This window comes from Lagopus leucura, unplaced genomic scaffold (assembly GCF_019238085.1).
Source record: "Lagopus leucura isolate 7727_CA_CO unplaced genomic scaffold, USGS_WTPT01 Super-Scaffold_100038, whole genome shotgun sequence".
In the NCBI taxonomy this organism is placed as follows: domain Eukaryota; kingdom Metazoa; phylum Chordata; class Aves; order Galliformes; family Phasianidae; genus Lagopus; species Lagopus leucura.
In genome coordinates, this window is record NW_024962287.1 from 4,369,706 (window position 1) to 4,386,620 (window position 16,915).

General features: G+C 42.6%; 1 protein-coding gene across 4 annotated transcripts in view; it reads right to left on the reverse strand.

Moving 5' to 3' along the window:
* MSRA (methionine sulfoxide reductase A) overlaps positions 1-8,658 on the reverse strand; it is a 264,531-nt gene extending 255,873 nt beyond the window's left edge. For 2 of the 4 annotated variants that reach the window (XM_042883497.1, XM_042883494.1), the window contains exon 1: positions 8,470-8,657. In XM_042883497.1, the coding sequence (XP_042739431.1) occupies positions 8,470-8,596 (127 nt within the window). In that variant the 5' untranslated portion in view covers positions 8,597-8,657. Of the gene's footprint in view, positions 1-8,469 lie in introns of all 4 variants that reach the window. The other 2 variants (XM_042883492.1, XM_042883496.1) reach the window with 2 other exon arrangements.
* Positions 8,659-16,915: the final 8,257 nt, after the last annotated feature.

The window sequence follows — 16,915 nt, forward strand, 5'->3', positions numbered from 1 at the left end:
TGCTGTTACGTATGTGAGTAACTGAACTGTTGCTGAGTTTTCTGACTATGGAAATTCTTTTGTTACTGGAAATGTTGCATATGAACCTTAGCTAAGAAAACCAAAGAAAAGTAGGAATAAAATCTTGACTCTTTGAACTGGCACATTATGAAGTGAATAGAAAGAGAAGACAGTTCTGACACAGGGCAAAAAAAAAATTAAGGCTTTATATCGAGTACCAACTACAGGTAGGTCATTAAATGACATTATGCCCTCAATTAAGTTTGTTTCTGGTGCTCTCTGAAAAAAAAAAAAGAAAGAAAGAAAAGAAAAATGATGCACACAAACAAAATTCTCATTACCACATTTCTTTGTGGTAACTGCACTTTCTTACCCTGGAGTAAATGTAACACAACCTACCTTTTAATGAAACCAGACAGATGACTTAGCATTCAGTGCACAGCAAAGGCATTCGTAGACAGTTACCTGGAGTAGTTTTTATGCTATAAATCCACACCAGGCTTACACTGAGCTAATCTGTTCATGTAACCATAACATAAATCATGAGCAGGTCTGGTTTGAATGAGTGTCCACATGAGTTACCCTTTAAGAATGCCATATATAACACAGCTCAACTGTGTTCAAAAGTACGATTATATCTTCTAAAAGCAACCTATTTTGTGGGCAGATATTAAAATAGCTTTACTCTTTGACAGAATACAGGATGAGGAGGCATTGTGACCAGTGTCTCTTTTCTTTCCTCAAAGAAGTAACAGAAAACCAAAGAAGTAACAGAAAGAGAGATGCTCAATGGCTAGCAAACACAACAACTAAAGAGATAAAAAAAACAATTAAGAATTATTTCAAACTTAAAACATTTTAAACAGTCAACACAGTCAGTTGCTGGAAAAGTCTTTCAAATGGAAGACTGGGACAGAAGTGCCTGTGTTTTGTGTGCTGTCCCTGCAGGTGCCCAAAACAAGGCTGGATGGAGCCCTGGCAACCTGATGTAGTGAGTGGTATCCCTATCTACGGCACGGGGGCTGGAACTGGTTGGACTTTAAGGTCCCTTCCACCCCAAGTCATTCTTTGATTATTTTATTTAAAAAGTAACAGAATTACACAACTGAAATACAAGTCAGTGGGCCCACAGAATGCCACACACCACTCGCTTGCCCAGGACTGCAGAGGCAGGGCTCACACCAGCACTGATGTAACTAACACACACCTCCATCACTGGATGCTCCCCTTGCATCCCATGGATGAAAGAGGCATTTCAAGTCTAAATGCCTTTTGACATTCATAATGTGATGAATTAAGCACATAGACTGCACCAGAGTCAACGAACCCAACAGTCCCTCCCAGTGCTCCACCCCAGCTCTGTACTCAGTACAAAGTAAAGCCCAAACAAAGGCATTTCCACCTTTCACTCCTCTCTGATGTGGTAAGTGGAGCCCCAGTGGGCAGCCTAATCCCATGTACCTTCCTGTCATATGCACCAAGCAATGCATATCGCATCTGCGCACATCCTGTGCAATCCAGGTCACAACCCAAATTACTAGCCACTATTTTAGCAATGTCTACTTGTAGGTGAACAGCAGCAACAACCCATCATTTAAAACCTACATGTGCTAACATTCCCATATCCACTTAGCATCTCAGCTCACAAGATTTGAAATAGTGGCACAAAAGCATGTCAGAAAAGCGAGACAATTCTCACAACCCCCCCTTTTTTCTGGGTTGAAATTACAACATAATGTCAGGTCAATGGCATTCATGCAGAAACCATACTGCAGATAGAATGACCACAATTAGCCAAAAGAGTTCAATGCATCCCAGATTTCACACAAAATGATATGAAATATTCTCTAGTGAAAAAAAATAACCCATGTAAATACAAGCCTTGAGCTTCCCACCGCTTTATTTAGCAATGCAGATTTGGCAAGTTTATACATCATGTCCCTTTTCAAAACCGCAGCAACAAGAAGCTACTGAACCCAGCGTACCTCTTCCTGCAAATAATTATCCTCTTTATTATGCAACTTTGAATGAATTTTCAGAGCAGCATCCATGCCTAATCCTTTGGATAAAGTACCCCTGGCTTCATTTTCCATACCGGAGAGGGAAATTATGGTATCAGCAAGAGGAGTCTCCTTCAAGCCCTATTTCCATTCAAGAGGCTGCCAGTTGGGTGAAGTTTCTGCCATTTAGGTAATTCCGTTTCCCAGCAACCTGTGCTGTTGCCAGAGAAACCCCGGGGATCCTTCCCACGTGCCAGCCCTATCACAGTCCTGGGGGTGCAGCCTGGTGCATCGTGCCGCCGCGCATCCCGCTGTGAGAGGCATGCTAAGTAGTCAGCGAGGTGCTCCAGGGACTCAGCCAGGCATTTTTTCATTATTATTTCTTTTTTTTTTTTTTTTTTTTTCTTTTTGAGAGGGCTTAGTGATGAGTGACGTGGCCCTTTATGCCGCTGTGTAGTTAAAGGTGATAAGGGAGCACTGGGTTTTTTCATCGGAACCATTTTACCTTGGGAGCAGCGTTCGACAGCCGGATGTGCAGCTCTACAAACGCACTTCTTGTATGCTTTTAAGCTATCAAGCTCCGTGTGTGCATACTAACTTCTTTTTGTTGTTGTTTTCCAGCTGTCAAGAGCAAAAGGCACATTGCAAACAACAAAAAAATCCCTTCAGACTGCCTTAACCTTTGCAACACCTTCCAAAATGCAAATGTAATCGGTGGCTAAAAAGTAATTCCTGCTTTTCAAATGACAGTACAATATTTATAGTTGTACACTTGGCCTGCGAACAAGCTGTTTAGTGTTTAGATATAAATGCTCAACAAAGAGAAAAAAACAAACAAACAAACAAAGAGAGAGCAAGAGTAAAAGCCATAGCATGTTATTACAGACAGGATTTCCAAGCAAATTCATCTCACACCAACCTGTAAAGATGTGGAAATCCAAATTTCTGTCTTTCAGAGTCACAGTGGTTTGGGTTGGAAGGCACCTTTAAGATCACCCAGTTCCAACACCTGCTATAGGCAGGGACACCTCCCTCCAGACCAGATTGCTCACAACCCATCCAGCCTGGCCTAGAAATAGTAAGCAGACACTGAGATGGCAAACAGACACTGGAAATGAGGTACTTTCCTAAAGAAACATACTCTGTTTTATGTCTTTTCTGATTTAAATCTCCCCATACCCCATGAAATCGTAATGAAATTTAATAATTTATGGAAATGGATGGCTTGAGTGTATTTGAGGCAAAGACCGTTTCTTAGAATGAAGGAATAAGTAATTAACCCTTCTGAATTAGAAAGGTAAATTGAAATTTGAGGAATGCTAGAGCACTGATATGATATTACTATTCAACATGCTCCTGTACTGCACTTAATTGAAGTCATACCTCATTTTTTCAACCCACATTCCATACAAACTTAAATAAAATGGCCAACCCATTGATTCTTTATCTATCTATCTGATGGAGTGCTTTACTCTATCAGGTAAAGTGCTCAAAACTTAACAAAGCTACTCCCAAACCTCCAGAGAAACTGCATTTCCCTTGTAAACTCTGTTCTGAGGCACAATCCCACTCAACAATCTCTATTTTAGACCTTCTGTACAGCGATATTAAATTCATGCCCACAAGGTTTCAGATTTGCCCATGCTTAATGAACTTTTTCACTTCGTGGAAGGAAATAATATCTAATGTTTTTTGCTTTCTTCCTTATCTTTATTGAAAAGCAGCTTGGAAAACACTACGCTTACATTTTAGTTCACAATTCCATTGCAGAACCTTGTGTGTCAGACACAACTCAGTAAGCTGTCAGAACATCAGGGGAAATCTATTTAAAACTTCTCAAGGTAACATCGCATACGTATTTAGGCACAGAATAAACATAAGGTGGCAGATTTTTCCCTAACGCTGGGCAGCACAAACAGGGCACAAAAACAAGGAGACTGCCATGATGTATTCATTGACCAATAGCGAGGAACAGTGCCCTGGTTTCAGCAGAGATGGTGAGGCACTGGAACAGGTTGCCCAAGGAGGCTGTGGATGCCCCATCCCTGCAGGCATTCAAGGCCAGGCTGGATGTGGCTCTGGGCAGCCTGGGCTGCTGGTTGGTGACCCTGCACACAGCAGGGGGTTGGAACTGGATGAGCACTGTGGGCCTTTGCAACCCAGGCCATTCTATGACTCTACGATTCTGTGATTCTCTGATTCTATGATAGATGTACGCTGCCATAAAGCACCAAATGCAGCATTAGAAATCAACTAAAGAGGTCCTAATGGGACTTATCATCTCATTTAAATAACTCTTGTGAAATAAACTCCCTGTAAAAATGAAAAATACGTTATTCTTCATGCCCATAGGTTCCATTGAGGTGGAATCCAATCTGCCTGAATCCTCTGAAAAATATGTGCTACTTCCAGAGCCAGGGGACAGATGGGAAGAGCAAGGCAGTTCCCATCAAATGCGTGACCACGCTGTGCATAAATTAATGCAGAGAGACGTGTCTCTGAAGGAAGAGAAAGGGATCCCTGTTGTCAAACTTCAGTACATCCTCCAGGAAGTTTAGGAAAAAATGACCTATCTCTGTTCAGCCTGGGGAAAATTCAAACACCAAAGTTTTCCTCCTCTGTTTATATGGAACTCTGCATTTCAGCTTGTGCCTGTTGTCTCTTGTCCCTCCATGGGGAACTAGCAATGTCTTGCTGTTCCTTCTCTACTCCCTCCCATCAGTTCTGTACAGACACTGAGACCCTCCTGAACACCATGTTCTAACCCAACTCAGCCTAGGCACAATCACCCTTTCTCTCAGAGATCACACATCTAACAACAGCAAAGCAAATAAAACTGCAATCTTACTGATCAATCTGAATGCAGAGCTAATACAAAACAAAGAGGATGAGAGTAGAATCCAATCCTATGAAGACAGGATGAGGGAGCTGGGGTTGTTCAGCCTGGAGAAAAAAAGACTGCAGGGAGAACTCATTGCAGCCTTCCAGTACCTAAAAGGCAGCCTACAAACAGGAGGGGAATCGACTCTTTGAAAGGGAAGATAATGATAGGACAAGGAGAAATGGGTTTAAGTTGAAGGAGGGAAGGTTTAGGTTGGATGTCAGGGGGAAGTTCTTTCCTATGAGAGTGGTGAGGTGCTGGAACAGCTGCCCAGAGAGGCTGTGGATGCCCCGTCCATCCCTGGAGGTGTTCAAGGCCAGGTTGGATGGGGCCCTGGGCAGCCTGGGCTGCTATGAAATGTGGAGGTTGGTGGCCCTGCATGTGGTGGGGGGTTGGAGATCCACGATCCTTGAGATCCCTTCCAACCGTGGCCATTCTGTGATTCCATGATATACAAACAGGAAAATACTGAGTAGAAACAGGACTGCAGGTGACACTAAAACTATCACTAATAAATTCCTATGTCACTACTGATAGCGACACGTCAAGGAAGATGATAACTAAGTGATGACAGTTTAAGAAAAAGAAACAAGAACAAATGAAGGACTGAAAAACATGCTTTCTGTTGACAGTTCACTTCATTTGCTTTATGTCTGATTAAGTCTTTGCTTCTTTAAAAGAGGTTAATGTGCAATTACCATCTAAGTATATTTCAGGGAAAGCTGAAAACACATACTGTCACACTTTTCACCTTGATGAAAAGAAAAGCCTGTAACAAGCAGCAATGGCTGGAAGTTCAAACACAGTTAGGAGTTTCAAAATAGGCTGCATTTTAATGGAGGAAGTTATGAAACATTGGAAAAAATTGTGAAATTTTGCAGAGGGCTGTCTGTCAAAGGGCATTTTTAATCAGTGTTTTCTCTAAAGAGAACAAGCTGATTCAAGCAAGAATTAATTCATGGAAATGTTGTGCTCTTTTTTTATACAGAAGGTCAGACAGAAATTCACAATGACCTCCTCCAAGTTTGCAATGATTACTCTATTAATCTAGAAATACATATATATATACACACAAATACAAGGGTTTTAATAGCTCTAAATAATTGTGAGACTGTCTACTCATGAGTTTTACCTTTACTGCTTCAGAAAAGTTAGCTCAGTACAGATGTACACGCTGTGAGCTAAGCTATTTCCTGGCACTGCTCATTGCAATCAGTGGGACAAACTTCTAATTAACAATATTCTGCTATCTGAGGAAAAACAACTAGAAGTATGTATGTGTATATATATATATATATATAATTACATAATGCCTCACACAGCTGGTTCCCTCTACATCACTGGGGCTTCTTGAATAGTGCTCCTACCACTATCATAAACAAACAGCCAATTAAATATTGTAAGCAATATATATTCACATACTCACAAAAACAGCAAGATTTCAGCAACACTGCAACTAAAATTAATTCTGACAACTAGAGTTCTACTGGAAAGGTAAAAAGGAACAAATAGCATGTGATTTTACTACAGAACATGATATTGCATTATGTGATTATGTAGAGATCATACGAAAGAATTTTCAAATATGAATGCAGCAGCTCTCCTGCAAGGAAATTAACACATCACTCCCAGATTCTGGAAGTTGTTGAAAATCAGACAGATCTAACTGAATTACAGAAAGAGTAAGTGAAGCTTACTACAGTCTGCAATGTATTGAACTCACAGCAAGGTATTTCACCCAACTTTCCCCGACTTCTGCAGACTGAGCCATTTGAATTACAAGCAACCACACACAGTCACATATTCCTATGGTCGGCATGTTACAAAGAAAAAGAAATGCAATGCAGCTAGATTAAATGTGACTTCCAAGATGTGCAGCTGGGTGCAATACAATTAACACGGTGCAGGAGGCTGCCCATGGAAGAATCACAGAATCATAGAATGGTTTGGGTTGGAAAGGACCTTTAAGATCATCAAGGACACCTCCTGCTAAACCAGCATCCCTCTAGACCAGAAAGAAAAATCTCATCTGGTGAAAACTCAACCCAGGACAAATCATGCTTGACCAGACAGGTTGCCTTTTACAATTAAAGGACTGGCTATGCAGATTAGGGTAAAGCAGCAGGTGACATGTTGACTTTAGTAGGGCTTCTGAAACCATCTTTTACAGCATAAACATTTGGAAGCTGTGAAAGCACAGGCTGAAAGAACAGTCCACTTGACACTAAATGCATCAAAAACTGGCAGGATCACCAAAATCAAAAGGCAGTGATCAATAGCTTGATGTCTTGTCTGCAGCAGGTTACTCCAGGGGCTCGTGCTGGGGCCAATATCATTCAATATCTTAAACAAGAACATGAGTGATGTGACAGAAAACATGCTCAGCAAGTCTAAGAATGATGCTAAATTGAAGATGAGAGTGGGTATGTCAAACAGCAGATCTTCAGTACAAGGAGACCTTGAACGATTTCAGTCCTGTGTCAACAGAAACTTCATGAAGGTCAACAAGGAGAAGCACTGCTGCAAGACAAACTCTGCCCTGCTAGAAAGGATCTGGGATTGTACTGAGTGTCAGGTTAAAAAGAAAATAGTAATATACACTCATTGCAAATACAGCAAACTGTGCAGCGGGCTGAGTTACAAGGTGCAGTGTTCTGCAATGACAATGGCCAAGATGGTCAGCAGCCTACAGCACACATTTCTGCAGGCAGAGGAAGAATTAAGGGTCAATCTTACAGTAGCTGAATAGGGTGTAAGAATGATAGCGAAACAAACCCCTCTCAGTACTGGAAAAGGAAGCAGCCACTAACGGTGCCTTAAGAGGCTCACACTGGGTATTTCTAACCTAAACATCCCCTGTCTCAGAATAAAACCATTCCCCCTCGTCCTATCACTATTCACCCTCATGAACAGCTGTTCCCCCTCCTGTTTATACACTCCCTTCAAATACTGGATCATCCCTCAGTGCCACATCCCCACGGCTCTGCAGCACCTCCAGGGACTGTGATCTCACCAGGACGGAACATCCCAGGGCATCAGCACTCCTTCTGAGGAGAAATGTCTCCTCAGACATCCAACCTGAACCTGAACATCATAAGGACACTGTCTCTCATCCTAAACACACGCTGAGGCGTTTTGGTTCTGCTCTAATTGCTATTAAAATCGATGGCGGTCATTTTGCAATGCCTTCCGTGCTAGGCTGCCTGACAGAAGGTAGGATTAGTTGCTTAATTCAAGGTTTCTACCTTATGTACTTAAAAGCTCACGTTTACTCAAACTGAAGGGAGAAATAGTCACTGAAGGAACTGCTTTTTCTAAGAACTTCCCATACATTTGGGTTAGATCCTTCACGCTACGCTTAGGTGATATTTTTACGCCTTTTACAGAGCCCTCAGGATTCAAACACCGAAGAGGCTGCCGCCATCTTCCCCCTCCCGCCCACCGCGCTGAGACCCACCCCGCCTGCGCCGCCACCTTCGTGCGCATGCGCGGCGGCGGAGGCGGGCAGAGCGAGGCCGCCGCGGGGCCCGGGGTTCGTTCTCCTCAGGGACGGGTGAGGGGGAGGGGGGCAGCCAGTGCGGTCCCTACCTGCCACCGCGACGCGCTGGCTCCTGCCGGGGAGCGCCTCTTCCTTCCGCGGCAGCCTGGAGGCCGATTCGCCCATCCTGAAGGTGGAGCTGCAGAGCCGGAGGAAGCGCCGTGGCGCTGTTAGCATCGCCCTCTGAGGGCGGGGAAGGGAGGCGAAGGGTGAGCGGCGCGCGGCGGCCGTTGGGACCGGCGGGCGGGAGGGCGTGAGGCGGCGAGGTGCGAGGCCCGCCCCCTGGCGAGCGGCCCTGCGTGCCCTGCGCTGCGCCGTGACGGCCCTTCGCTGGGGGTGTATCTGCGGTGCTTCGCCGCGCTTCCACCCGAAACCGGGCCTCCCCTCGGCTCAGCCTGCCGAGTTTTGTCTCTCGGAGCTCTCAGCGCCCGTGTTCTTGCACCCTCATACGCAGTTGTTTTCTTTTCGTCGTAGAACCGTAGGATAGTTTGAGTTGGAAGGGACCCTTCAAGGCCATCTATCCCGTTCCCTGCACTGAACAGGGACACCCACAGTTCCATCAGTGCCCACAGCCCATCCAGCCTGACCTTGGCTGTCTGCAGGTATGGGGCACCGCTCTGTGCAACCTGTGCCACTGGCAACCTGTGCCACTGCCTCACCACCCTTTATAGTAAGAAGTTCTTTTCCTTAAATCCAGTTTAAATCTCCCTTTTTTCAGTTTTCCCCTTGTCCTATCACACCAGACTGTACTTCAAGACTGTCTCTCACTTTATAGAATCATAGAATGGCCTGGGTTGAAAAGAATCACAGTGATCACCTAGTTTCAACCCCCCTGCTATGTGCAGGGTTGTCCAACCACCAGACCAGGCTGAGCCCCCCTTGGCTTAGTGGCCACACTACTTCCAATGCAGCCCAGGATACAGTTGGCTTTCTGGGCTTCATATTCAGCTTGCCATCCACCAGTACAGCTCAGAGGGATTTTTACCTGTGTGACCCTCTCAGGGTATGTACACGACACATCGGTTCTCTGGCTTTCTGTCTGAGCCCCAAGTTGGGTATGAGAAGGTTGAGAAGGGCATAGACATTTATAAAAACGTGCTACACATGTTCTTTGTATGGTAATATGTTTTATAATGCTTTTTTTTTTCCCCCTAGACTCCACTGATCTTTGCAGCAGTCCACTATGTCATGTTTAGCCAACGCAACAGGACGAGGGGAAATGGCTTTAAACTGGAATAGGGTAGATTTAGAGAAGATATTAGGAAGAAATTCTTTTCTTCACCCTCTGTGAGGGTGGTGAGACACTGGGACAGGTTGCACAGTGAGGCTATGGATGCCCCCTCCATGGAAGGACTCAAGGCCAGGCTGGATGGGGCCGGGCTAGAGAAAGGTGTCCCTGCCTATTGCAGTGGGTTGGAATTGGATGATCTTAGAGGTTCCTTCCAACCCAAACCCTTCTGCGATTCTATGATGACTGGACAATTTATTTTTATGGTCTTTTCCAATCTGTATGATTCTATGCCAATCTTGCATGATTTCATGTTGGGTTTTTTATGTGTATATAGAATATGTGCTAAGTAACAAATCTTCCAATACCAGTGTCGATGTGTATGTTTGCAATAAAAACACAGGAATAAGAAGTGAATGGATTGTAAAATCTTCCAGAAAATACCCATCATCTTTTAGGGAATAATACACATAACGCATATTTTGTATGCAGCAACAAGCAGTACGTTTCCTGAGGTGCAAGGTGCAGAAGCTGGAACACTGATGTTTTGTTTTTCAGAGAATTGTTTGTAAAGTCATGGTCAGGAGAAGGGAAGTTTGTACAAAAATTGCTGACTGCATGGAAAGTTTGTGAACTAGACAGATGCCTTGCACTATGAATTTCAGAATAAGGGAAAAGATAATGCACAAATGTGAAGCAAAGACATTATAGGAAGGAAATGAGAGTGATTCAATGCAAAATTCATATGGAGGGTTGTAAAGAAGTTGGATTGTTGCCTGAATAGAAAAGAATATGATAAAATGACAGTCTAGTCTAAGGGGGGCCGGATAATTCCCTCAAAAATGTATTGTGTCAAAAGAATGAAGTGCCATTCACCTCCCAGTCAAACAAGAATGTTATGCTCTTAAGACACAGCATTTATTCAGCTTTATGAGATGTTGGATGTGGATATTTACAGCAATGCTGAGAATTCCTTGATGCTCCCAAAAGAATCTGGGGAAGCAGGAAATCCATGTTGCGGGAGCCAGGCTTCCTATAAAATTCATATCTCAGATGGGGACCTGAGAAGTGAGCTGTCCCATCTCTATCTTCAGATTCACAGAATAACAGAATTGTAGGGGTTGGAAAGGAGTTCTGGAAATCATCTAGTCCAACTTAAGGCAGGTTTTCTATAGTTCCTGTACATGAAACAATATCCTCTTTGAGCACAAGTAGTCCCTTGTTTGCAGTCCATTTGGAGTTTTCTCTATATTTCTATTCAGTTAGAATCATTGAGAAGTAGGACCTTAGGTGATATCCTAAAATCTGCAGTGGCTTAAAGAAAATCCATTAAAGAAGTAAACATAGAGATGCATATGATGGATAACTGTGATATTTCAATGGTATACATTTCAAAAAATTGGAAATGTTTGGTGAAAAACTGAATTCCATTTAAAACATATTCTCTTATTTATAGCATCACCTACACTGATGATTCCCAACTCTTAGAAGCCACTAAAAATGATGACATCCACTGGACTGGTAGCAAATAATTCTACTCCATTTTTTTTCCATTTCTGCATATATTTCTATACTCACTTCACTCTCTGCCAAGGACGTGCATCTAATTCGATGGACAGCAGTGCAGTTTTTACTGTAAGAGTTAATGTGTCTGTCGATGAAACTGTGAATGCCCAACCTGAATCTTTTACTGTGAGCACTCCTGCTGCCTCGTTGTGAGTGGTTCCATTTTCATTGCCATCTTCCTTGCATGAATCGAGGTCAATCAGAGGTGAAGGACAGAAAAACAGACTTCTGTTTGGGCAATTCAGTCTGCGGATGAAGTGGCTGAGACCTTTCAGGGCCCTTACGCTCTCTGAAAAGCCAGCATCCCCTCTGCTCAGTGTTCCCAGTGGCCTTCCATGCTGTATATGCTGCCTGCATGTATTTAAATTATGTCTGTTAAATCAGAGGTGTTCTTTGTTACAAGAAAAACTGCTTTGTCACCCATTGCATTCAGCTGCTTCATTTGTGAAGCTGACAGCAGCAGAGCAGGGCGCTAAAGGATTGACACTGAGACTCCAAAACAGTGGTTAGAGCAGTGACAGATAGCAGGGCTGCTGAAGCATTTCGATTACAGCTATTAAGGGCAGGAAACAGTCTTTCATTCTGTGTTTGTATGGCACTTCACACACTGTGTTCCTGCTTCGGAGCTGGATCCTAAGTATTAAATAGTAATAAGCCATGATGCCACTTAACAAATAAAAACTGCTGGTTTACAGAAGTTCTTAGTGCTTCTTCCCTCCGTGGAAGCAGAATACTTTTTTAATTTGTTAAATCTCCTTTATATTGCAGGAAAGTGTGAACTATCCCCTTTTCTCATTCTAGAGGCTGAGATGGAAGAGTCTAAAAATGACACCATAGATTTTTGAAGTTTTCATACCAAGAATTTGCCTGTCTGAGCAAGCAGCAGAACCCAATTATCTTTGTATTGATAATATACTGCGCTTCATGTTGAAATGTGGACTTTGTATCTGGCAACGCATGAATTAAGAAGTATATCAGAAAAAAAATCCCACTGAAGTGCCTGCCTGTTGCTTGGATTCCCATTTAATAATCACGGTATTCCTAGTGCAACCATTTTACAGTGTGTGCTGAAGACCTTCAGGAAATCAGTGTGAAGAAGAAAGGTGCAAAGGAGAAAACAGGAGGAAAGGGAATATGAACTTACTGTGTCCTTCTAGGCAGAGCTATACACAGATTCCCAGTCATTCCATTTTTTAGGAATGGGTCAAAATGCAGTTGACATTTACTGTATATAATCCTTGCCTTTAGAGCAGGGTTTGCTCACCTTTTTGGATAATTGTTGTTCCATTGTAGCAAAATTTGCTGTGTTTTGCAACCAGTGAAGCCCCTGTGACTATCTTCCCCTACCCCTCCACCCCCCTACTGAGTATCTCATGGCTGTACAGCCAGGTTTCTGTTGCAATGTGTATCTTCTGGAAGAGCAGTGTTTCGGTTTTTGTTTTTTGATTTTATAACGTGTAGCAATAGAGGATCCCCGGGCTTTGGTGGTTTATTCAGTGCTTACTTGCTGTTAGAAACACACACTTTATTTTTAGTTTGGCTTCCTTGGAATCATAGCTTATCTTTCCTTGCATGAAGAGATTTCTTGTTTTCTAATTCTGCAAGTATTGTCATTGCCCTTCTTTGAACCCTCTCCAGGTTTTTAGTTGACATATTTCCTTATTTAATAATTTATTTCATTACCCAATCTGATGGAGATATGAATAATTAGTGCAGTGTTCTGGTACTGGTCACAACAAAGCAAGTACAGATCTTATATGGTTTCCTGATTCCTGCAAGGTTTTGTCTTCATACATCCAAGGGCAGTCAGTGATAACCTTGCAGCCCTGCAAGGCTATTGGCCAAGGTCTCTTCAGGAATTTATTACCAATGTATAGAAATACATGGATTATGGCAAATATATAGGAAACTATGTTCTATGTCTTTCCTTGGCCTCCTTTAAATTAATAGGATGGTCTTGTACCAATTTCTAATAGTCTTTGTTACTACCACTTGTGCAGTTTTTGGGTCAGCTGCTAGCACTTGGAAATTACTGTCTATATTCCTCTCTATAGTTGTTAGAAATGTCAAATAATGGAGCTCAGAACTGAAGCCTACGTGACACTGCTGTAAACATGCCAACCCTGTGAAGATTGCCTCACTGCAGTCACATTTTGTGGCTAGTTAGGTAACGAGATCTCTGAAAATGAACATATTTTCATCAGGACAAACCTGCTGCTTCCCCACTTTTAGCAAGGAGACATGAACTGCTTCTCAGGAGATTTTTCAATCAAGGGAGCTAGAGATTTTAAGTACCACAATTCTTTTTGGAAGCAACAGACATGAATTCCTGTATCAACAGCTGTATCTGTTACCCAGATGGACAGTGAAGATGATAATACAGTAAAGCAATCTGCATGGAACACTTTCTAGAGAGAGGAGGGAAGATTAATCAGTCATTCACGTGCCTTCCATTTGTGATCTAGATGAGAGTTTGGATACAGATTAAGCTACATAATTTACACTAAAAATGGAACTGACGTGGAAGAGCCATCAGCATTGTACCTCAGAGTAGTGTGGTGATTTGGGATTTACAGAAGAGCATAAAAAACAAGGGACAATTCAATAGAGTACTGTGCATGCCAGGGAGAAGGCAAAAATGCAGGATACCAGCAGTGTGCTTACACAGGTTGTTCTTTGTTTTTTCCATTTCACCATGGCATTTACGTAAAAAAGCTAATGAAGCAAGTATGCTATCAGCAAGTTTTCCTTCCTATCAGAGCGCATAAGCATTGGTTCCCTCTCAGTGAAGGTTCAGGATGCATCTTTACAGCTGATCCCAATATGTTCAAACAAGCCAGGGTGATGCAGATGAGCATTTTGGGGTCTGTCCATCAATGTTTCTACGTGAATCAGCCTTAGAGCTCTCCCAATAACCAGGAGTTAGCAGCTGGCCAGTTTACAGATGTCTTCTTGGGTGGTGAGGCTTCTCTCAGCTCTATAAATGTGCTGGGCTTAAAAGCAGTTACCAGCAGCTGAGGCTCAGCCCTGGGGTTTTTTTAATCATAATTTCCAGCTGTGGTACAAAGTACTCTGCAGGTCAATTCCACTTTCTAGTCTGAGAGGACAAATTACTCAGTACGTTCAGTGGCCTGTGCTGCACCATCAGTTTAGATTTCAGTATGGGTTTCACCAGAAACCATCATGATAATGGCCCTTCCCTTGGTGAAATTATATTGTTGATGCATTTTTCAATGAATATCCTCTGCATCTTCCACCTTGGAGTTTCTGTGTTTCTGTCCCCTTCAATGCTGGTTATGCAGAATGCTCTTCGTGGATAGAAATAAAGTGGGGCAGATGAGAACAGGAAAAAAAAAGCTTTGGGTGTATCACCCAACCTTAGATCTGGCATCTCATCCAAACTGAGCTTCTAAGCATCACCCATACCAAAGGAAGATCAATCTCCAGAACATAATTCATCCCTTCTTAAAATAGCATAGGAAAGCAGATAGGCTGGACTCAAGTTTATTTCTTCTAGTTCACAGCAGAAGGTGCTCTTCTGAATAGCTTGAAACAGATATATTCTGATAACCAGAATTAGATATGGGTTTTTTCCCTCTAATTCCCTAGAAAAAATTGCAGAATTTTGCAGTAAAATGTTTTCTTATTTTATGCATTGACTTCCCATTAAAAAAAAAAAAAAAAAAAAACTGTTTTAGCACAGTATGCTTCATATCCCCCATTGCAATGACTGTCTTTCATTCTGCACTGCAAATTTTCCTTGTTGATCTCATAGCTCTCCAGAACTTCCTTCCCTCCTAAGGTATTTTCTTCCTGAACCACAAATCTGATCTATTTGTCTCCTGTAAGTTCTTCCAAGACATAGAAGTCTTAAGTCTGCTCACATAAATCCGTGCAAGTGCCTAAAGTGTTTTGAGGTCTTCTGTTTGTTTAAAGTAGCCATAGTGAAGAAGCCACAGAGTGCTAACTTGCAGCCTGTCCCTCTACTTCAGAGTAACCTTGCACGAGGGCAGCTGCTGTGTTACAGCTGCCGTGTGATCTGCCTTGCAAATGCGGACAAATGGTGTATAACTGATTTCCTTCATAATCTTCCATAACAAGGAAGACCCACTTAAATTCCGCAGATAACATCGAATATCTCTGAAATCTGTAAAAACATCACTTCTCTAACCAATAAAGCAAGGGCGTTTTTTCCTATCAGGATGCCTTGTAATAGATTAGATAGCAGAAAATGTACTACTGGCGTGTGTTTTTGGCAGCCTGCTTTGCTTATATGCGTGGAAAAACACTTAATCTAAATATCATGGCTCTCTTCATGGTTGTTTTCATCTGAAGTTAAAGCTATGCAATTAAAAATAATAATAGTAAAGCTAATGGAATCGATTAAGTTTTTTAGGTGGAAAATTCTGCCAGTGGAAGGTTGGAGCTGATGCATCGATACCACATTCAGAAGATGCCATCCCTCGGAAATGCTCAGAGACCTCTGCAACGTCAACACGGGCTGATGATGTTCTCTCAATGCTTTGCACAGTGTCTCGTCGATTCCTTGGCTTTGTCAGCTGGTGCTGGATTGTATGCAGTGGCACTGATGACTTTATAAAAACAAATGACAGAATTGTTTACACGGCCTTGCTAAAGGAAATAATCACATTTAGTAGTGCTGGTTTCCCATACAGGGCTTTAAAAAGGGGCTCTCGTGCTATATGCTGTAATAAGCTTTTTATAAATGCGTTCATGTGGTGCTCAGTACAGCCTGCTGTGCCGATGCTATAAAACCAAAGGGGAGCTTCATAAGCTTTAAGTGCAATCATATATTACTGTGCAGCAGCGTTCCCTCTTATTAATAAAGTTTGTAAGAAATACCCAGGCAAAGATTAAAAATACATGTATGACACTATCCACGGTAATAAAAGCTGATGTTGTCTGGACTGCTTGTTTATTTGCTAATGCTGTATGAGATGTTTTAAGGAGCACGGTGAATATGATTGAACAGATGAGCTCTTCCCTCGGGCCCTGCCTCGCCTGCCCAGCACCTTCCCAGGGATGCTGATGCTTCCCAGGGCTGGCGGCTGCTTCCTGAGCCCTCTGCTGGGCTCCTGCCTCCACTGCAGCAGGTCAGGAACGTGAGCTGCTTTCTCATCGACTTGCGTAGGCAAAGCACGTGAAAGTAACATAAAACCGGTGCTTCATTAAAGGTGATGAGATGTTTTCACTGTTTTGGCCACAGATATCTTACTTTGCTTCACCATCCAGGAATAATAGTGATTATTGAACTGTAGCACAGAAGGCTCTTCTGGGAATAGATGCACAGCAGAGCCTGTCATTGCTTGGCAAATTGCGCTCAGGTGCTCAGAAGGAGACAGGTCCTATGTTTTAGATTGGAGAAATCATAGTAAAATGGGTTAAGACACACCTCAAATGCAACCGAAATATCAAGACATTTTCTGAGAGCAGCTGGTCGCTTGAAAGAGAAATTAAGTACTAGGTAATAGTATATTTGGAGGGAAAGAAGTTAACAGGATATGTAAAATAGATCAGAACACATACTAAACTATTATACACCACGTACTGACTTTTAGATTCCATTTGTTACTGGAATTGCTATGCATCGTATTGCTTTGCAGCACGTGCAGGAAGGCACAGGTCCAGATCTTCAAACATACTGAGGCATTGAAATTCTGTAGTTTCTCTACATATTTCAG